The sequence below is a fragment of the Salmo salar genome, chromosome ssa20, assembly GCF_905237065.1.
Source record: "Salmo salar chromosome ssa20, Ssal_v3.1, whole genome shotgun sequence".
Classification (NCBI taxonomy): Eukaryota; Metazoa; Chordata; class Actinopteri; order Salmoniformes; family Salmonidae; genus Salmo; species Salmo salar.
Genome location: NC_059461.1, coordinates 34,580,192 through 34,602,091, shown reverse-complemented (window position 1 = coordinate 34,602,091; position 21,900 = coordinate 34,580,192). Strand labels below are relative to the sequence as shown.

The 21,900-nt window shown below is 42.2% G+C and overlaps 1 protein-coding gene across 6 annotated transcripts; it reads right to left on the bottom strand.

Annotated features, from left to right (window-relative positions):
* Positions 1 to 2,427: 2,427 nt before the first annotated feature.
* On the bottom strand, positions 2,428 to 17,483 carry cdca2 (cell division cycle associated 2). 6 transcript variants are annotated; one of them, XR_006760911.1, is made up of 15 exons: positions 17,136 to 17,275; positions 16,563 to 16,729; positions 16,191 to 16,321; positions 15,779 to 15,935; positions 13,422 to 13,615; positions 13,029 to 13,202; positions 12,599 to 12,716; positions 12,053 to 12,348; positions 11,728 to 11,782; positions 11,557 to 11,628; positions 11,230 to 11,306; positions 10,913 to 10,990; positions 6,528 to 6,626; positions 5,937 to 6,091; positions 2,428 to 3,905 (listed from the first exon to the last, which is right to left on the bottom strand). XR_006760911.1 is itself a non-coding variant. In XM_014161615.2 (14 exons), exons 2-13 carry the CDS (start codon positions 16,699 to 16,701, stop codon positions 5,975 to 5,977), a joined length of 1,608 nt encoding a protein of 535 aa, XP_014017090.1. In that variant the 5' UTR covers positions 16,702 to 16,729; positions 17,282 to 17,483; the 3' UTR covers positions 2,428 to 3,905; positions 5,937 to 5,974. The 6 variants fall into 6 exon arrangements, 4 of the variants coding, with proteins under 4 accessions (XP_014017090.1, XP_014017089.1, XP_045559216.1 ...); XR_006760912.1 differs by having other exon boundaries at positions 6,542 to 6,626; XM_014161615.2 differs by lacking the exons at positions 6,528 to 6,626; positions 17,136 to 17,275 and adding an exon at positions 17,282 to 17,483.
* Between the last annotated feature and the right edge of the window lie 4,417 nt (positions 17,484 to 21,900).

The following is a 21,900-nucleotide window of genomic DNA, read 5'->3' as shown; positions in this document are numbered from 1 at the left end:
TCCAGCCGATGCTTGGCATTGCGCATGGTAATCTTAGGCTTGTGTGCGGCTGCTCTGCCATGTAAACCCATTTCATGAAGCTTCCAACAAACATTTATTTAGCTGATGTTGCTTCCAGAGGAAGTTTGGAACTAGGTAGTGAGTGTTGCAACTGAGAACAGACAATTTTTACGTGCTACGCGCTTTAGCACTCGGCTGTCCCTTTCTGTGAGCTTGTGTGACTTACCACTTCGCGGCTGAGCCGTTGTTGCTCCTAGACATTTCCACATCACAATAACAGCACTTACAGTTGACTGGGGCAGCTCTAGCAGGGCAGACATTTGGCAAACTGACTTGTTGGAAATATGGCACATAGGAGACCCCTCCTGTCTCAGCCTCCAGTATTTATGTTGCAATAGTTTGTGTCGGGGGGCTAGGATCAGTCTGTTTTATCTGGAGTATTATCCAGTGTCCTGTGTGATTTTAAGTATGCTCCCTCTAACTCTCTCTCTTCTCTCAGAGGACCTGAGCCCTAGGACCATGCCTCAGGACTACCTGGCCTGTGACTCCTTGCTGTCCCCAGTCCACCTGTTCACCGGACGTGCTACCTTGTCCCGGACCTGCTGTTTTCGACTCTCTCTCTCTCTACCGCACCTGCTGTCTCTGACTCTGAATGATCGGCTATGAAAAGCCAACTGACATTTACTCCTGAGGTGCTGACCTGTTGCACCCTCTACAACCACTGTGATTATTATTATTATTTGACCCGGCTGGTCATCTATGAATGTTTGAACATCTTGGCCATGTACCGTTACAATCTCCACCCGGCACAGCCAGAAGACTGGCCACCCCTCAGACCCTGGTTCCTCTCTACCTTTCTTCCTAGGACCCTGCCTTTCTAAGGAGTTTTTCCTAGCCACTGTGCTTCTACATCTGCATTGCTTGCTGATTGGGCTGTTAGGCTGGGTTTCTGTATAGCACTTTGTGACATCGGCTGATGTAAAAAGAGCTTTATAAATACATTTGATTGATTCTATGACAGTGGCATGTTGAAAGTCACGGAGCTCTTTAGGCTATCCTACTGGCAATGTTTGTTTATGGAGATTGCATGGCTGTGTGCTCAAATGTATACACCTGTCAGCAACGGGTGGCTGAAACTGAATCCACTACTTTTGTCTACATACTTTTGTATATAGTGTATATGACCCCTGCAAAGACCATTTTTTTAATCGCATACACCAGTCACCTGCTATTTTATTTATTTCTGTATTTATCATATCAATATGTAGAGCCGAATGTTTTCCTTTCCATTAGCTAAAACATCCATTTCATAACTATACATAGGGTGAAAAAGTATGATTCAGTTTAGGCTCTCTGTAATAGCCAAATTAGAGACAAGGAAAAATACATCCAGTCCAAAGAGGAAATGAATACCAGTAAGACTAAATACAATGGTATTTAATGCTGACATTTAATATTCACTGTGATTACCAGTTGAGTTAGTATTGATTGGTAGGTCAGTAGATAACTGTGTGTATATTGACTAGCTTGGTTCGGGAAACCAGCTACAGATCACTGCAGTCTAATCTATTGTAGGAAATAACTATAGCAGTAACTTCAATTGTTTTTCCACTAGAATTTAAAAAATATACAATACCAGTCAAGTTTTAGAAAACCTATTCATTCAAGTGTTTCTTTATTTTTTGACTATTTCCTACATTGTAAAATAATAGTGAAGACATCAAAACTATGAAATAACACATGGAATTATGTAGTAACCAAAAAAAAGTGTTAGACAAAATATAGCCGCCCTTTGCCTTGATGACAGCTTTGCACTCTTGGCATTCTCTCAACTAGCTTTTTTATTTAACTAGGCAAGTCAGTTAAGAACAAATTCTTATTTTCAATGAGGGCCTAGGAACAGTGGGTTAACTGCCTTGTTCAGGGGCAGAACAGATTTTTTACCTTGTCAGCTCGGGGATTCAATCTTGCAACCTTTCGGTTACTAGTCCAACGCTCTAACCACTAGGTTACCTGCCGCCCCAAGCTTCACATGGTAGTCACTTCAATTAACAGTTGTGCCTTCTAAAAGGTTAATTTGTGGAATTTCTTTCCTTCTTAATGCATTTGAGCCAATCAGTTGTGTTGTGACAAGGTAGCGGTGGTATACAGAAGATAGACATATTTGGTAAAAGACCAAGTTCATATTATGGCAAGAACAGCAAAGGGAAATAACAGTCCAATACTTTTTTGGTTACTACATGATTCCATGTGTTAGTTTTGATGTCTTCACTATTATTCTACAACGTAGAAAATTAAAAAAAACCTTGAATGAGTAGCTGTTCTAAAACTTTTGACCAGTAGTGTACATATTTATAATTCTACTTTTAAGACATTTGTAATGCATTTCTATTTCAAGAGAGGCCTGTATAATGTTCAGACAATTAATAGTTTGGAAGATCCCCATTTTATTTAACGAATACAGGAGGTACACATTCAAAGAGTAAAAAATGCACTGTCTGTACATCTCCTACTCCATGAGCCTTGGTAAATGACAATAACTGCCAAACTGTTAAATCACAAAAGGTAGATCTTATTCCATTTATAATACTTAATTACTAAAAACAAAAACAGTGCTTTATAAAACTCACAACAACCAATAGCTTTTCTAACAGTATCAAAAGCAGGTGGACATGGTCAACCCTAGTCAAGAAAAGTAACGACCTTCATAGTGAATAGGGTGCCATTTCATTCATAGCCAAAGTGTCCAGGTAGTGGACAGGCTAGCATTGGAGTGGCTCATAGGTCAGTATGGTCCACTTCCTCCAGGGGAGGGTGTAGTAGAGCCTGGATGGAGCTGCGTCTGCCCCTGGTCTTCCTGCGGACAGCACTAATGGAGTCCAGAGAGGTGTGGGGTAGCCAGGCCAGGCCGGAGGCCTCCAGGGTGCTGCTCTGGCTCTGGTTCCTCAGGCTGCGGCGGACAGACCGATGCCCCCTGCAGGGGAGAGGCCTTAGCACATCATCAATGTTGAACTCTTCCTGTGCCCAGGGGGGAAGGAGGGAGTCTGGGTAGGAGGTGGAGGCCTGTTCTATAACGTTACCCAGCTCCATTCCTGACCTGTGGTTATCATTCACCTCCTGCCCTCTCTTCTCCACTGCCTGTGGCCCATTTCGCTGGGAAGCCTGCTCCTCCTCTCTGACTTTGCTGGCGTATATAGAGCTCCTTCTACCCCTGGAGCGGCCTGGGCCCTGAGCTGCTCCTCTCTGCCCGCCTTTGTTTGGACTCTGTTCTACATGGCTCACTGCCTTCTGCTCTGAGGGAGCCACTGTGGTGCTAACCTCATCTGGAGGAGGGCAGGGTGTAGTAATATCAGTGTCAGCTCTAGCTGGACTATCCCCTCTCCTACCTGCATCTGAAAGTGTGCCAGTGCATTGATCTGTAGCTACAGGGTCTGAGGTACATGGTGCGTTAGGTTCACCAGGTACTGTGTGCTTGGCTGGGCTGGACACTAAAACCTCTGGCTGGGTTGTTTCTGTTGGGTCTTGTTCTGTATCAAAGTTTTCTACCTGCTCCTCGGTCTCTTCACTCAACCAGTTATCAACAGGAACACTGACCTTCCTGCCCTTCCCTCTACCTACTCTAATAACACTCTGCCTTTTGGTTCTGGAGGTCTTTGTTGGACCTGACCATCTTCTCCAGATCTGTGCTGCTCTTCCAGTCCCAGAGCTGTCTGTGGTGGAGCCTACAGGGCTCTGGCAATCTACTGAAGGTCCATCAGAGGGCTCTGCAGCTGGGGTGGTGTCTTCTGGTGAGTCCTCACTGACCGGGGGGCAGAAGCAGCTTGACCACAGGGCTGCAGCTGTGACCACTCTGGTGACGGGGTCACTGTTAACGTAATCTTCTAATAGGATGGAGTCTTCTTTGGCTGTGGCGGGAGGACACACAACATGGGTTACTACTGAACATGATACATGTTCTCAGAACGTTAGTTAAATACCTAAAATAACCTAGAATTTCCGTTCTCAGAAGATTAATAAAATCACCCAGGAAAACTTTTGGGGAGCCATAGTAAAATGTTCTCAGAACCTCCCTGCAACCTGTAAAATGTACGTTCCCAGAACAGGCAAAATATAAAAAAAGGGCAGCAGGTAGGCTAGCGATTAAGAGCGTTGGGCCAGTAACTAAAAGTTCATTGGTTCAATTCCCCGAGCGGACTAGGTGAAAAATCTGTCGATGTGCCCTTCCTTGAGCAAGACACAACCCTAATTGCTCCTGTAAGTCGCTCTGGATAAGAGCATGTGCTAAATAACTTAAATGTACTGTCTAGGGCTACTAGCTACTAATACAGACTATCTGGACATGCACATAGAGTGAATGGCCTATACAATACACAGTAGTAGCATTTCTATTGACTGAACTTAGTATTTTATCTCAAGTGTGAATCAGTGAGAGTAGTTGAACGTGCCTTGACTTGAGTGGTGTATCTAAGTCAGGGAAAGGCAACTAGAGAGTCAGCTGCAGCTGGTCAGGGGCCAGAAAATAATGACACTTTACACTACAAATTGACCACAATTAAGCCCCCCAAAAAATTGTATTTGAAAATAACAAATGGAGACCTGTCCCAAAGCCACTCCTGCATTGTCTTCGTTGTCCTATTGGAAGGTGAACCTTCGCCCCAGTCTCAGGTCCTGAGCGTTCTGGAGAAGGTTTTCATCAAGGAGCTCTCTGTACTTTGCTACTTTCAGCTTTCCCTCAATCCTGACTAGTCTCCCAGTCCCTGCCGCTGAAAAACATCCCCACAGCACTGTAAGGATGGAGCCAGGTTTCCACCAGACATGAAGTTTAGCAATCAGGCCAATGAGTTCAATCTTGGTTTCATCAGACCAGAGAATCTTGTTTCTCATGGTCCGAGTGTCCTTTAGGTACCTTTTGGCCAACTCCAAGCAGGCCGTCATGTGCCTTTTACTGAGGAGTGGCTTCCATCTGGCAACTCTACCATAAAGGCCTGATTGGTGGAGTGCTGCAGAGATCGGAGAACCTTCCAGAAGGACAACCATCTCCACAGAGGAACTCTGGAGCTCTGGCAGAGTGACCATCGTGTTTTTCTACCATTTAAGAATGATGGAGGCCACGGTGTTCTTTGGGACCTTCAATGATGCAGACATTTTTGCTACCCTTCACGAGATCTGTGCCTCGAACACAATCCTGTCTCGGTGCTCTAGGGACAATTTCTTCAACCTCATGGCTTGGTTTTTGTTCTGACATGCACTGTCAACTGTGGGACCTTTATATAGACAGGTGTGTGCCTTTCCAAATCATGTCCAATCAAATGAATTTACCACAGGTGGACTCCAATCAAGTTGTAGAAACATCAAGGATGATCAATGGAAACGAGATGCACCTGAGCACAATTTTGAGTCTTACAGCAAAAGGTCTGAATACTTGTGAAAAAAAAAAAGGTATTTCTGTATTTAAATGTTTAATACATTTGCAAAATTTTCAAAACTTGTTTTCGCTTTGTGATTATGGGGTATTGTATGTAGACTGACGAAAATAATGAATTTAATCCATTTAAGAATAAGGCTAACGTAACAATGTGGACAAAGGGAAGGGGTTTGAATACTTTCTGAATGCACTGTATGTCTCCATTTGTGGGAATACTTGGGAGCATATTTCTTTTTTTTTTTTAATGGTGATTTTAGTATTTTTAGGCCAACAATTAATAAAAAATTTTACAAAACACTCGGGGAGACCCCAGTGCCGACTCCTGATCTAAAGTGTCTTCATAAGTGATTGTGGGTGTAGTCCAAGGCCTGTTCGAATACTTCCTTGATGTATACTGTAAATCCAACAGTGGAAGCCTGGCTCTCACCAAACATGTTAGATCAATGATTAGTTCATGGAAGGAATGATTCTTCCTGGGTATTCGAACAGAGCCTAACAGCTGTGTGCTTACCTGTGCGTTTGCAGTTGTGGGGGTGTTGAGGAGAGTGGCTAAGGGAGGACAGGATCTCTGATGGGACTGAGTGTGGGATTCTTGGATGCATAGTCTCTCTTCCCATACAGAGAACGGTCCACCGCCTTCTTCGCAAAGCAACGCTTTGCTGAGTTCTAGAGAAACAAACACAGTGAACACCTAAGCTGGTTTGCCCCATTCTTACATCACTCCTTGTTTATTCATTGTTTTACTGTCACCTCTGAGGAATGCAGTTATTACAAGTGTAGCTCAGTTGGTAGAGCACGGCACTTGTAATGCCAGGGTAGTGGGTTCCATTCACAGAACCACCCATACGTAAATCGTATGCCAACATGACTAAGTCGCTTTGTATAAAATCTTATGTTAACTGGTTATACTACAGTGCATTCAGAAAGTATTCAGAGACGTTGACTTATTCCACTTTGTTACGTTATAGCCTTATTTATTCTAAAATGGATTAAATAAAATGTTTTCCTTATCAATCTACACACAAAACCCCATAATGACGAAGTGAAAACACCTTTAGCAAATGTGTATATATATTTTTTTATACAAAAATACGTTATTTACATAAATATTCAGACCCTTTGCTGAGACTCAAATTGAGTTCCGGTGCATCCCGTTTCCATTGATCATCCTTGATGTTTCTACAACTTGATTGGAGTCCACCTGTGGTAAATTTAATTGATTGGACATGATTTGAAAAGGGCACACACCTGTCTATATAAGGTCCCACAGTTGACAGTGCATGTCAGAGCAAAAACCAAGCTGGTTGAAGGAATTGTCCGTAGAGCTCCGAGACAGGATTGTGTCAAGGCACAGATCTGGGGAAAGGCACCAAAAAATGTCTGCTGCATTGAAGGTCCCTAAGAACACAGTGGCCTCCATCATTCTTAAATGGAAGAAGTTTACAACCACCAAGACTCTTCTTCCTAGAGCTGGCCGCTCGGTCAAACTGAGCAATCCAGGGAGAAGGGCCTTGCTCAGGGAGGTGACCAAGAACCTGTGTTTTAATAAAATCAACTATGTGCATTGAGCTTGTCTGATGCCTCAAGAGGGCGCCATAGCTAGATAACCAGAAGAAAAAACAACCCAACTACTCTCCTCCTGCTGGCTTACGCAGATTCTGCCATTACTCTCCTGAAGTTGCCGGTAATAGGCTAAACGAAGAGTCGGCAACCTTTCTCATGTAGAATACTATTTCTACCGATCTGCCTGCCAGTTATGGTTTCACATATGCACATTTGTGAAAGTTTAATTTATAATAATAATGCCTTTCATTTAATTTATAATAATGCCTTTATATCTCAAAATCATTGTCATGTGGTTAATAAAAATTCTATCCAAATTAATTAAAATGATAAAGCTAAAAAGCAACTTCTATTTCCATCTATGTAAGAACAGCCTACATAAAGCCAACAAATAACATTGCAGCCTGCAGGTAGAAAATATCCAGATTAAAAATAAATATCCAATAAATCACATTGGCTACACATTGCCCATCTGCAATGAACTTGAAACATTGTATCAACTATTAACTTGGGTCCTGCCCAAAGCTTGCCTAGCGAACATTGTAGAAAATATTCTCAGCCCTCATTTGCCCATGCCAGTGAGCTCTGGACAGACACAGCTGTTGGCTATTTGCGCAAGGGATAAGAAGCAGTGTTTGACTTAGGCAGTAGCTCGCTGAGTACTGGCACCTCAAATGTTCTACTGCTTGGGCTCCTGTTCCTCTTATAGAATATTAGCTCAAAACTATTGTGGAGCTCCTGCACCTAAATATAAACAGTACCCGCAGCCAAAATAAGTACCGGAACCTATTTCAGTCCAAGTCGAGCACTGATAAGAAGCCTATTTTATGACATTTCCACTGGATAAGAGCATTACATTTTCCCCTTTCATGCCAAGTGGTTATTGAAAGGGAGAGAGCTGGAAAGATTTTTCAAATACATTGAGGAACTATTGTAATTCTCAATGGATGTAAAAACAAACTTTGTTTGCTTACTGTTTGAGGTGAAGAAAACATTACTTTGGGAATTTCCACAGGTTATTAGTAGTGGTGCATTAAGCCAATCAGAAATACTATCAGATCCCCAAATGGGCACATTTATATACCTACATTTGCACACAGGCTAGGTAAACTATAGGCCTACTTCTATACGTGCGCGTCCTTACTCAACATTGACAGGAGAGCTCCAAACAAAAGACAATGACTCAATTGACAGAACTAGTAAATGGAATGAAATAAACCAAAACGTGTTTCTCACAAGTGTAGCATAGGTTGTGCACTCTGCAAACAACGTGTCCACTCCGACAATGAGAACAGGGAGACTGAAATAATAATATTGAATGCATTAAAAGAAATGACCGTAACAAACATTGTAGATTAGAAATGACAAGAATTAACAGTAAATGTACAACTGGTGATATACAGTACCAAGAAACACGAGCAATGGACATTAGACCGGTGGAAATCTGTCCTTTGGTCTGATGAGTCCAAATGAGATTTTGGGTTCCAACCGCCGTGTCTTAGTGAGACGCAGAGTAGGTGAACAGATGATCTCTGCATGTGTGGTTCCCACCGAGAAGCATGGAGGTGGTGTGATGGTGCTTTGCTGGTGACACTGATTTATTTAGAATTCAAGGCACACTTAACCAGCATGGCTACCACAGCATTCTGCAGCGATAAGCCAACCCATCTGGTGTTGCGTTTAGTGGGACTATCACTTGTTTTTCAACAGGACAATGACCCAACACAGCTCCAGGCTATGTAAGGGCTATTTGACCAAGAAGGAGAGCGATGGAGTGCACAATCACCCGACCTCAACCCAATTGAGATGGCTTGGGATGAGTTGGACCGCAGAGTGAAGGAAAAAGCAGCCAACAAATGCTCAGCATACGTGGAAACTCCTTCAAGACTGTTGGAAAAGCATTCCAGGTGAAGCTGGTTGAGAGAATACCAAGAGTGTGCAAAGCTGTCATCAAGGCAAAGGGTGGCTACTTTGAAGAATCTCAGATATAAAATATATTTCTATTTGTTTAACACTTTTTGGGTTACTACATGATTCCATTTGTTATTTCATGTTTTGATGTCTTCACTAATTATTCTACAATGTAGAAAATAGTACAAATAAAGAAAAACCCTTGAATGAGTTGGTGTGTCCAAACTTTTGACTGGTACTGTATGTAATGGGGAATTGATATGCACCAACAATCAAATGCAAACAATTCACACAATGAAGTTGTATAACAAGGAATATGCACAAATTGGCAAGAGAGCGCATTCTGGAGAGAACAGTGCATTGTGCATCTGGGGGCATGATCAATCCCACGTCTGCATTGGCCATGCTGCATTTACGGTGATACGACCTCAGCAGAAGTCAAGCCATTCATACTTCTTGCACTTCGCAGAGCTGTTATCAAGGAAGTGAGTTTGTATTTATACAGGATGTACCACCCCCACCTACCGTCAACCAATCATGTCAATGCGGAGCTTTACAAAGCCCTCCGCATTGTTACAACATTTGGGAGGCACACAGCGATGGGTACAGAGCTGGATTTAGCCTCTGCATGCTCCGCAATTGCGTCACACCCTCCATATGGAGACTCCGACCACATTTTCGTATCAAGCATAAATTGGCTTTTAGTCTTGGCCTCCGCAATAGATTAGTTCACTGAGATGGGTGCAAATGTTACCGCTCGACTAAAACAAATCTCGGTCGACCAACAGCCCAACGACCAAACAATCGACTAATTGGGGTCAGCCCTACCAGAAGGACAACCATCTTTGCAGCACTCCACCATTCAGGCCTTTATGGTAGACAGACTGAAGCCACTCCTCAGTAAAAGGCACACGATAGTCCGCCAAAAGGCACCTAAAGAAACAAGATTCTCTGGTCTGATGAAACCAAGATTGAACTCTTTGGCCTAAATGCCAAGAGTAAAGTCTGGAGGAAACCTGGCACCATCCCTACAGTGAAGCATGGTGGTGGCAGCATCATGCTGTGGGAATGTTTTTCAGTGGCAGGGACTGGGAAACTAGTCAGGATTGTGGCAAAGATGAATGTAGCAAAGTACAGAGAGATCCTTGATGAAAACCTGCTCCAGAGCACTCAGGACCTCAGACTAGGGAGAAGGTTCATCCTTCCAACAGGACAATAACCCTAAGCACACAGCCAAGACAACGCAGGATTAGCGTCGGGGCAAGTCTCTGAATGTCCTTGAGTGGCCAGCCAGAGCCCAGACTTAAACCCGATCAAACATCTCTAGAGAGTACTGAAAATAGCTGTGCTGCGACGCTCCATATCCAATCTGACAGAGCTTGAGAGGTTCTGCAGAGAAGAATGGAAGAAACTCCTCAAACACAGGTGTGTCAAGGTTGTAGTGTCATACCCAAGAAGACTCGAGGCTGTAATCGCTACCAAAAGGTGCTTCAACAAAGTACTGAGTAAAGGGTTTCAATACTTATGTAAATGTGATCAGTTTGTTTGTAATAAATAAAATAAAAAAACATTGTCTTTATTCAGTATTGTGTGTAGATGATTTAATCTATTTTAGAATAAGGCTGCAACGTAACAAAATGTTGAAAAAGTCAAGGGGTCTGAAAACATTCAGAATGGACTGTATATATTATTATAACAATCCCAGTAGTTTCTTCTTTGGCCCCTCAATGCTCATTCCCTTCCTTTCCAAAACTAAAGTAAATACCACAAGTACTCCAAACACCACCACCTTCTAAATTAAGTTTAATTCTTGCAGAAATTTGAATGAAGTAACCACCTAAATTCCTTGAGTATGAGAAAGGCAGATTGACTGTGGCTTACAACGAGGCAAGTAGCTTGGTATATGTAATACCTCCCTGAGGCTTAGCTCACTGTACTACCCACAGCCACAGTGTGTAATATTATACATCTCTGTAGAGAAACTTATGAGTGATGAGCAGAGCCCAGACTGACCTTCATCCTCCCACAGGCAGACTTGGCAGCAATACGAGACGACCTCTTCTTCACAGGCTCACTCTTCTCCTCTGGTTGCTGAAAGATCAGAGATAGATAAGAGATATGAAGAGATATACAGTTAGAGAGGTGGCATTAGGATAGGATCTATTTGGATACACTCACAAACTCTTCCATTGAGATTAACCCTAGATCATCAGATTAAGATAGTAATAATATTATGATAATCTTATCTCTGGACCAATATTATCTAATTGATGTGTAAGTGGAGGGAATGAGGATATCCTGTTCAGTGAATGAGTGGTGTGTTACCAGACCTTTCTCTTTCTGCTGCGAGAGCGGGCTGTGGCGGCTGGTTCTGGCTCCAGGGCAGGGTCAGGCACTGGGGCAGCATCTACAGCAAACACACCTCCGCTTAAGCCTCTCATTTGACCTCACTGACACCCCTGTAAACACTAAGCCAACGACTTGAGGCTGAAAGGTGCTGTTACATAAGGGGAGGGAGTGAAAGGTGGGTGGAATAGAATTTGAAGTCTGACCGTACGTCCCAAATGGCACGATATTCCCTATATAGCGCACTATTTAGGAAATAGGGTGCAATTTGAGACACACCACCAGTCTAAACTGAAGTAGCTAGATCTCACCTGACATTTCCTCACAAACAGAGTCCTCCTCTTGAAAAGCTGAGGTCAGATCCAGAGGTCCAGTCTCCAGCTCTGGAAATACATACAGCAAGTGACAACAATGTGAAGTTTTACACAGAGCTTGACTAGAAACAGCTTCCTCTCAGCAATGATCACCGTTCAACAACCAACCTGCATTGTCCATCCATGAACTGTCAACATCTTCTTCCATTGAAGGGAAAGGGATCTGAGGGCATAGCGAATTACTGCATTATTTACATTGGCAATAACTAACCTACATGCTGGATTACCAGAAAGAACAATTCAATGATTGGTCGTACTCATTAGGGAACACTGTAGCAAAACGTTTGGCAAAGGAATACAAGTGTTTCTTATTGGAAGTTCAGGTAGTCCCTTCCTGTTTCAGTACCCGTCTGCTTCCGTTTGGTGCCTAATGAATACGACCCTGGCCTCATTTTGGGGCAGGTCAATCACTGTGTTGGTGATTGACAGGTACCTTTCCCTGAGTGTGGGCGCTCTCCTGTTCCCCACAGCAGGGTCCCATAGTGAGGGGTGGGGAGGCTCCAGTTAGAGAGGGGCTGCTGAAGTCCGGCTGAGCCAGGGTTAAGGGGGTCTTCAGCAGTGACCTCAGCTGGGACCCCCTGCTAGATGTTAGGGCGCGGGCCGGGGTTCCCCCTTTCCGTAGAGGGGTGCTGGGGGGCAGGTTCTTGTCAAACAGTTCAGGGGGCAGTAGGATCCCGAAACGCACCTGCTTCTGCATAGTGGAGTTAACGTTACCACCATCAGCTTCATCTGAAGGACAAATAAATATTGTTTACTCATCAACATCACTTGACCATAACAGCTTTATTCAACCTCCTGCTTCTCGTACAGAAAAATGTTAGAGGAATCATGACCAACAACAGCCTTTGCTGCTCTCAGAAACAAGCCTTTTCTTGCTTAGTCAATATTGTCTGTAGTATGCTTAACTTGCACTGGGCTTCAAAGCGTGATAAAGATGAAAGGATAGGATCCTCTTAACAGAGGAGAGCAGCATATTTACCAGTGGTGTTCATCTCCAAAAGAGATGGCATGGCGAACAGCTGGGGCAGAGTTGTCCTGACTCGCCCTGAATGCAAAACCAGAGGTTGGCTGGGGCTGTGCAGTTCAAAAGAGCACTCCTGTGGGGTGAGAGGGAACCAAAGATAATGTTTGTGAGCCAGGCAGGAACCTGTGGTGAAAGTAGCAGTTGTGTTCGCTGCAGAACTGTGAGGGCTTCACAGAGAGGAAAGGAGGCTGGGGTGTTGTGTCCCAAATGGAACCCTATATAGTTCATTACATTTGACCATTCTACATTTGACCATTCTTCGGCCCTGGACAAAGTTATTATTATTATTTTTTTTACACCAGGTGAGTTGACACTACATACGGAATAGGGTGCCATTTGGAACACATATTGGTGTGTGTGTGGATGAGGCTAGATGAAATCTTACCTGGTCCTGCTCCTCCTTGGTGGGAGTGGAGTGCTGCTGCTTCATAGGAGAGGGCTGTGACTTGCCCTGGGTGATCTGGGACACAGCATCAGTACCCAGGGCTGGTGACAGAGACACACTAGAAGGTTCTACATTGAGAGCTGACTGATGGTCCTTGTTCTGGGCAACTGCAACCTGAGGAGGTGATCATGATGGGTTAGTGGTTGTCAGGACATAGTGGTCACAGTATAATGGTTCATAATAATTAATTTAGTTTATAAAGACTTTTCTTACCAGTTGCTCAACATGCACACGACAAAGTTGAAAAAAAGACACCAACAGATTCTGAATGGTTTGCCAAGTTATATTAGTCATTTAACAGACAGGAATGTTTTGCCAGTGTGATGAGGTTACCTCCTTGTTCTGTTGCTGCTTCAGTATGGTGGCAGTGCGTTTGAGGACAGGAGTGGTGGCCTCCCTAATCTCCTCCACACACTCCCCCAGAGTGCGTGCTGTGCAGCGCCTCTTACTGGGTGGGGAAGTCAGAGAGGGATGCTGGCTCACTGGGGACATGTTCTCCTTCCCACCACCATCACAGCTCCACCCACCTGATAGTTAAGACAACACCCATCAACAACTATAGCCCAGAATAGAAAACTCTTAAAGAATATACTAAAAGGGACAATCTGTAGTATCTGGATGAGACATTTTCAGGAGCTCCAAAAACATTACACAAGAAAAATGCTGGTTTCTCCATGCCCTCACTGAAGTATAACACATATATTAAAACTTAAAGGTGCTACACATAGGATTTGTATTTTTGCATTGTAATTTCAGAAAACATCCATAATACATCTGCTAATAGTGGAATGATAGTGTTTCACAGTATTACTTACCCACCAGTGTTGTGATTGAGAAAACAAGCAGTGAATAGTGTAGGGAATCATTGTACCACAAACTGAAATTGAGGGAACAGTGTAGAATTTTAGCAACCAGGAAATGACAGAACAGCTTTCCCAGTTCGACAACAAATTCTGCTCCTTCTGGAAAAATCAATAGGCGAATATCACAGCCAATCACAACACTGGCGTAATACTGTAAAACACCATCATTCCACTATTAGCGCCAGATACTGTATATTATGGACATTTTCTGAAATTACAATGCAACAAAATATCTTACAAATCCTGTGTGTAGCACCTTTAAACATTTTGGGGGGAAAAAGTCCAACATAATCTGATAACTTTTAACTTCTTTGGGATAGGGGCAGTATTTTCACGGCCTGATAAAAAAAACGTACCCGATTTAATCTGGTTACTACTCCTGCCCAGAAACTAGAATATGCATATAATTAGTAGATTTGGATAGAAAACACTCTGAAGTTTCTAAAACTGTTTGAATGGTGTCTGTGAGTATAACAGAACTCATATGGCAGGCCAAAACCTGAGAAGATTCCATACAGGAAGTGCCCTGTCTGACAATTTGTTGTCCTTCTGTTGCATCTCTATCGACATTACAGCATCTGTGCTGTAACGTGACACTTTCTAAGACTTTCATTGGCTCTCTAAAGCCGCCAGAAAGTGGAATGGGGTGTCTGCTGTCTCTGGGCAAAGTACAGCAGCTCTGTTTGTGAGTGGTCAGCCTGGGGACAGCGAGACTGGAGATGCGCGGTCACGAGACTTCTCCATTTTTTTCTTTCAGCCTTTGAATGAATACAACATTGCCCGGTTGGAATATTATCGCTATTTTACGAGAAAAATAGCATAAAAATTTATTTTAAACAGCGTTTGACATGCTTCGAAGTACGGTAATGGAATATTTTGAAATTTGGCACGAAATGCGCTCGCGCGTCACCCTTCGGAGATATTTGGATATAACTATGGATTATTTGGAACCAAAACAACATTTGTTGTTGAAGTAGAAGTCCTGGGAGTGCATTCTGACAAAGAACAGCAAAGGTAATCCAATTTTTCTAATAGTAATTCTGAGTTTAGTGAGCCCCAAACTTGGTGGGTGTCAAATTAGCTAGCCTGTGATGGCCGAGCTATGTACTCAGAATATTGCAAAATGTGCTTTCGCCGAAAAGCTATTTTAAAATCTGACACCGCGATTGCATAAAGGAGTTCTGTATCTATAATTCTTAAAATAATTGTTATGTATTTTGTGAACGTTTATCATGAGTAATTTAGTAAATTCACCGGAAGTTTTCGGTGGGTATGCTAGTTCTGAACATCACATGCTAATGTAAAAAGCTGGTTTTTGATATAAATATGAACTTGATTGAACAAAACATGCATGTATTGTATAACATAATGTCCTAGGAGTGTCATCTGATGCAGATCATCAAAGGTTAGTGCTGCATTTAGCTGTGGTTTGGGTTTATGTGACATGTATGCTTGCTTGGAAAATGGCTGTGTGATTATTTGTGTCTATGTACTCTCCTAACATAATCTAATGTTTTCCTTTCGCTGTAAATCCTTTTTGAAATCGGACAATGTGGTTAGATTAACGAGAGTCTTATCTTTAAAATGGTGTAAAATAGTTGATTGTTTGAGAAAATTGAATTGTGGTATTTTAGTTGGTTTTGTATTTCGCGCCGTGCGATGCCATTGGCAGTTGGCTAGGGGTTCCGCAGGCGGAACGGGGTTCCGCTAGCGGAACGTCTGTCCTCAACCGGTTAAATAGTATACTCAGACAAAGCACCGGTTTCAGTTCACGTAATAATATATGATTAATAACTGATTTATCTTTTTTCATTGAAGCAGACTGACCATCAGACAGAACATCTCTTGTTTTGATGCATCCCCCTGTGTGATTGTCCTGTTTCAGCACTGCTTCATTCTCCACATTCATAATGCTCTGGAAGATGGCCATCTTCTGCTTTAGAGTAGAGGGGACTCTGGGAAAGAAGGGGATGGCTTGGGTATCCTACGAAGAGAGAGAAAAAAGAAATGCACGGTAAACACAAATGTCTTCAAATGTTATGTGATGCAATTGGTTAATTTTCAATGACAAATGCAGTGTAACAAGAGACAGCTTATAGGCTTGTCATAAATGTAACTAAGACTATTATAGCCTCAACTCAGATGAACACAAACAGTCCTAGAGGAACTTTTATCTGCAGTGCACTAGTTATGTTTATTGCAATCTTTGAGTATGAATGAATGAGCAAACTCATCTCACCTGTGGTGTTGTGGGGGGAGTTTTCATCCTTTGTTGGGCAATGTAGCGGATTAGGGAGTTGGTCTCTGGTGAACTCCGTACCCCAACATTGGACCTCCGCTTCACCTTCAGCTGAGCTAGGCGAGATTTTTCTGGGGAAAGACAATACATGCACCATTCAATGGGACATTCTTGATTCAGGAAAAACAAACAATTGTCTTGTGTCTTGACAAAGCAATGTCTAGACCTTGAACATATAGCTAGCTACATTGCCCAGATACATTTGTGTTTTGGGTTATAATAATGAGTTAATTGCAGGGTAAAGTCGGAAAGAGCAGTGGACCCAGTGGAATGATATCAACAGAGTCAACTCATTTCTTCTATCTGAATTACCTTTGACGTTAGAAGATGGCGTGAAGCTTTGAGTGGAGATACCCAGTTGGGAGGGTGTGAGCAGGGTGAAATCCAAGGGTGATGTGATGTTGCTCATTGGAGAAAGACACGAGGCCTCCAGTAGAGTCAAGTTGTCCATTTTCAACTCTGAACTTAACGTTAACTACCTTCAACAGAAAGGATTGGAAGCACCTTAAGTGGGTTCTGTCATCTAAACCAAGAAAGCACGCAACTGTTGTCAATAACAGTTGATAAAATTGGGTCGATAATGCATTCAAGGGCAAGAAGGCTGACAAACCAAGCAACGACTGATGATCACACAAAAGTTTAAACGAGTGCTAGCGAGGAAAGGTGATGCGACAGGCGTTTGTAGCTTGCAAGTTATTGACGCTATGCATCCAACAAGTACATATTAAAACGAAGTAAAGCCATTTAACACCTTTATAAACCAGTTGTGACGTTAGCGAAATACAAGTTCACATTTACGTTACAAAATGGCTAGCTAACGTTAGCTCAGAGTTTCCTGGCCAGCTAACTTTAACAATACATTCACTGAATTGACAAACATATTACCTAGCGAAACAGATCAGCGACCATAATAATAATAAGCTAGCTAAATGACTAGATAGCAACAACGAAACAGTTTCCAGCTAGCTAACATGTTATAGCTGGCAAGCTACCCTAGGTCCCTAGCGAAATTTGAATTTCGCAACACTCACTGTAGCCGTGGCACGAAATTCCTTCCGCGACTCGAATAAAGGAGAGCATCTTGTTGAACGTAAACATGTCCAACAAAATCATTACATGTTTAACAAACGTAAAAGTAAATTCAAAAACGTTTGCATTCAAACGTATCAAGATACTGACATAATGCGATAGTTATGGACATTTGGGGACTATTTCGTATGTCTACAGAAGGATCTAATTTCATACGAACTCGCCAATGAATGTGAAAACACATGTCACGTGTCTCTGCAATATCCAATGAATCACATTTTATTTAGTACTCCAAAATGTGTCCCTACGCATTCAAAATAAGTATGAACAGCTCAAGTATCCCAACGTATTCCCTGAAACAAATCTAAGCTAAAGAAACGTCCCGACTGTTCAGAAATACAGTGGTATTTTCATGCACTCTTCTTTGTATTACAACTTAGTCTCACATAGCCTATATAATGCATCTAAAATGTCAAGAAATTGTGATGAAAACCAAATAGGCAAACAGTTGGATTGGTTAGATCCCAAACTTGTTATAGTCCCGTGCCTTCAAACATACAACTTCCATCTGCGTACCCCCTCTAGCACCAGGGTCAGCGCACTCTCAAATGTTGTTTTTTGCCATCAGTGTAAGCCTGCCACACACGACATATTTATTAAACATAAGAATGAGTGTCAGTTTTTGTCACAACCCGACTAGTGGGAAGTGACAAAGAGCTCTTCTAGGACCAGGGCACAAATAATATAATAATAAATCAAAAAATCACTTTATTTAGCCATTTTACATATAAAACCTTGTTCGTTCATCACAAATTGTGAATAACTCACCACAGGTTATGAGAAGGGTGGTCTTGAAAGGATGCACATAACTCTGCAATGTTGGGTTGTATTGGAGAGAGTCTCAGTCTTAAATCATTTCCCTATCCAGAAATCTGTCAGTGTCTTCTGATTAAATTCAATTTTCACAGAACGCTTGTTGCAATTTCGATGAGGCTCTCTCGTTCAGATAGCGGTAAGTGGACTGGAGCAGGGCATGAAAATAACGAATCCAGTTGTTTATGTCATCCGTTTCGGGAAAGTACCTGCTTAATTGCGCACCCAGCTCACTCAGGTGCTTCACTATATCACATTTGACATTGTCCGTAAGCTTGAGTTCATTTACACACAAAAAATCATACAATGATGGAAAGACCTGTGTGTTGTCCTTGTTAATGCAGACAGAAAAGAGCTCCAACTTCTTAATCATAGCCTCAATTTTGTCCCGCACATTGAATATAGTTGCGGAGAGTCCCTGTAATCCTAGATTCAGATCATTCAGGCGTGAAAAAACATCACCCAGATAGGCCAGTCTTGTGAGAAACTCGTCATCAGGCAAGCGGTCAGACAAGTGAAAATTATGGTCAGTAAAGAAAACTTTAAGCTCGTCTCTCAATTAAAAAACATGTGTCAATACTTTGCCCCTTGATAACCAGCGCACTTCTGTATGTTGTAAAAGCATTACATGGTCGCTGCCCATATCATTGAATAATGCAGAAAATACACGAGAGTTCAGGGGCCTTACTTTAACAAAGTTAACTATTTTCACTGTAGTGTCCAAAACGTCTTTCAAGTTGTCAGGCATTCCCTTGGCAGCAAGAGCCTCTCGGTGGATGCTGCAGTGTACCCAAGTGGTGTCGGGAGCAACTGCTTGCAAGCCACTATGTCTCCCTGTCATGACTTTTGCGCCATTAGAACAGATACCAACACATCTTGACCACCAAAGCCCATTTGATGTCACAAAGCTATCCAGTACTTTAAAAATATCCTCTCATGTTGTCCTGGTTTCCAGTGGTTTGCAGAAGAGGATGTCTTCCTTAATTGACACCCCCCCCCCATAAACGTAATGGACATATACCAGGAGCTGTGCCAGGCCCGCCACATCGGTTGACTCATCCAGCTGTAACACATAATTCACTGGCTTGTATGCGAAGCAGTAATTGTTTCAAAACCTCTCCGGCCATGTCAGTGATGCGTTGTGAAACAGCGTCGTTTGATGATGGCATTGTTTGTTTACTTTTTCGGCCTTTACCGCCAGCATTGTCCCAGCCATATCCGCGGTAACAGGAAGAATGAAGTCCTCCACAATAGTATGGGGCTTGCCTGTCCTAGCCACTCGGTAGCTCACAATATAAGACGCTTCTTGCCTTTCTTATTTGGTATCTGTTGCTTTTATACATGTCTTACTACTCGAAAGTCTTCTTTATTCTCACTCAAAAACTCCCATGGCTTATTTTTCAAATGCTCATGTTTCGTTTCTAAATGTCTGCGCAAGAGTGAAGGTGATTGGATGTTAATTATTTGACTAGGCTACCTGTATTTGACATTGTGTTATTTCGCTGAACACTAGATGGTTTCATTTTATTTTTGGCAGTGAAACGAGACTAATCAGGCGAGAAAAAAACCTCACCCAAATGTATTGCCCCATTGGAAAATATAAATGTACTGTTTTAAAATGTGAAGAAAAAAAAATTTGAATAACATTTTTATTTGGCGTACATCCGACGGCATTGCACGTATCCCTGGGGGTACTCGTACCCCAGTTTGGGAATACCTGGGTTAGATGAATTGGTCCCTCTCCTGATAGGCCCTACTCTGACTCATCTGCTGCTACTCACACAGAGTTGTACTGTGTATTTCTCCTCAGTCTGTTCACAGTTGACTTGATAATTGCCTCCTCCAATCTGTCTGCCGGATAAACATCTTTATGCATTTACCTTTTTCTAAACAGGGAAGGGAGAGTTTGTGTTCCTATCTCTGTAGCATTTGTCTATGAGTACAAGACCGAGGACATCCAGGATTGTAGGAAGAAAGACTACAGAAAATCTGATGTACTGTTTTCTTCCTTCCACTCACTATCTCTCCCTCTACAGCACATCCACCTCCTAATTCACATCTGCAGAGCAGTCTGCTTCCCTTCATGTCCTCTCAATTCAGTTCCAATTCAAGGGGCTTTATTGGCATGGGAAACATATGTTTACATTGCCAAAGCAAGTGAAATATATAATAAACAAAAGTGAAATAAACAATAAAAAGTGAACAGTAAATATTACACTCACACATGTTCCAAAATAATAAAGACATTTCAAATGTCATATTATGTCTATATACAGTGTTGTAACAATGTGCAAATAGTTAAAGCACAAAATTGAAAATAAACATAAATATTACACTCACTGTCGTGTCTTTGGCTATGCCAGATTAAGTGATATGACATGCTATCCTATAAAATCATTTCTCTGTAATTAACATCACCTGATTAGCTAATCATGTAAATGTAATTAACTAGAAAGTCGGGACACCACGGAAGAGTGTTCATAGAGCCGTTATCTTCCGAATAAACTCTTAAAAACGTAGTATTATTTTACATCGATAGCAGTCAATATTAATCGTCACCTTATTTTCAGTCTCATAATGAAAGTTGTAAATTCTTGGTTATCTTCACGAACCCTGGCTAACAAGTTGAATCAGCAATACAAAATTGGGTTTAATTATTTATTTACTAAATACCTAACTAATCACACAGAATTACATATACACAGAATACAAATGATGTCATACAGAAAACGACTCTGGTGGACGGGGCCGACATGGCGGCTTGTTACACAAAGAAAGGGGGTTGGGCTTGAATGAAAGAGCGGGAAGACTGAGGAACAAAAAAAACAGCAGCTATGCTATAGTAAATAGGGATCTTCCTGTTCTCGGAAGAATGTCAATGGTGGTAAAGTGGATACGTTGTAGTATCTTCATCTGTGTTAGACTGGATCCGTCGTCCGTCCTTTCCTAGCCCACGTCTACAGCGGCCGCTGCTAACTCAATGGCTAGGAAGTATCATTTCTGTAGTGAATAAGTTCAAAGTTCATACCATTCACAACCAAAGCTCACGCCGAGGTTGGCTTAGTTCTGTACTTCACATGTGTGTCCTTGTAACGCAGAGGCTGCAGACCTCACGTAGTGGAACTCCTGGTTACATTGTGTCATTGTCTTATATAGTGGCGAGTGGAGAAGGGTGTGTTTCATCGTTTATAACCCCTGTCTCTTCACAAGGGCGGGCCACTGATTTAAGCAGGGCACTTTCCTTATGAAAACCCAATTCTTTCATTTGGAAGCTAAAATTACATTTAATCTCCTAACAAACAATCTCAATATCAAACATGTAAATTGCTCAACAATTCCATGTGAATTTGAAAACTAGAATTTGTGGACTTTCCCAGGTACAGTTTATGTCGTCCTGTCATCAGTCATAATGTCTCAGATGACAACCGAACTGACATCCATACTCATTAAGTTCCAACACATATTTCCAACTGGTTCTATTACCGAAATATGGTTCCTTTTCCCCATTTGTTTGATGTTCCCAGACTCTCTATATTTAACAAATGCTATTCAACAGTCCTTCAGTAGGGTCAGAGAGAGAGGGGAAGGGGGAAAGGTATTTATGGGGGGGTCATAAACCTTACCCACAGGCCAACGTCATGACACTCACACAAGTTCCAAAATAATACAGACATTTCAAATGTCATATTATGTCTATATACAGTATTGTAACAATGTGTTAATGTCACGACTTCTGCCGAAGTCGGTC

What these genes read in the sequence shown, in the direction of transcription:
- cdca2 (XM_014161615.2), bottom strand. Translation starts at nt 16,701, where the DNA reads ATGGACAACTTGACTCTACTGGAGGCCTCGTGTCTTTCTCCAATGAGC. An exon ending in AGCAGCAACAGAACAAGGAG is followed by an intron (nt 13,203 to 13,421) that starts GTAACCTCATCA and finishes TCACCTCCTCAG; the next exon opens with GTTGCAGTTGCCCAGAACAA. An exon ending in CCAAGGAGGAGCAGGACCAG is followed by an intron (nt 12,717 to 13,028) that starts GTAAGATTTCAT and finishes CTCACCCCACAG; the next exon opens with GAGTGCTCTTTTGAACTGCA.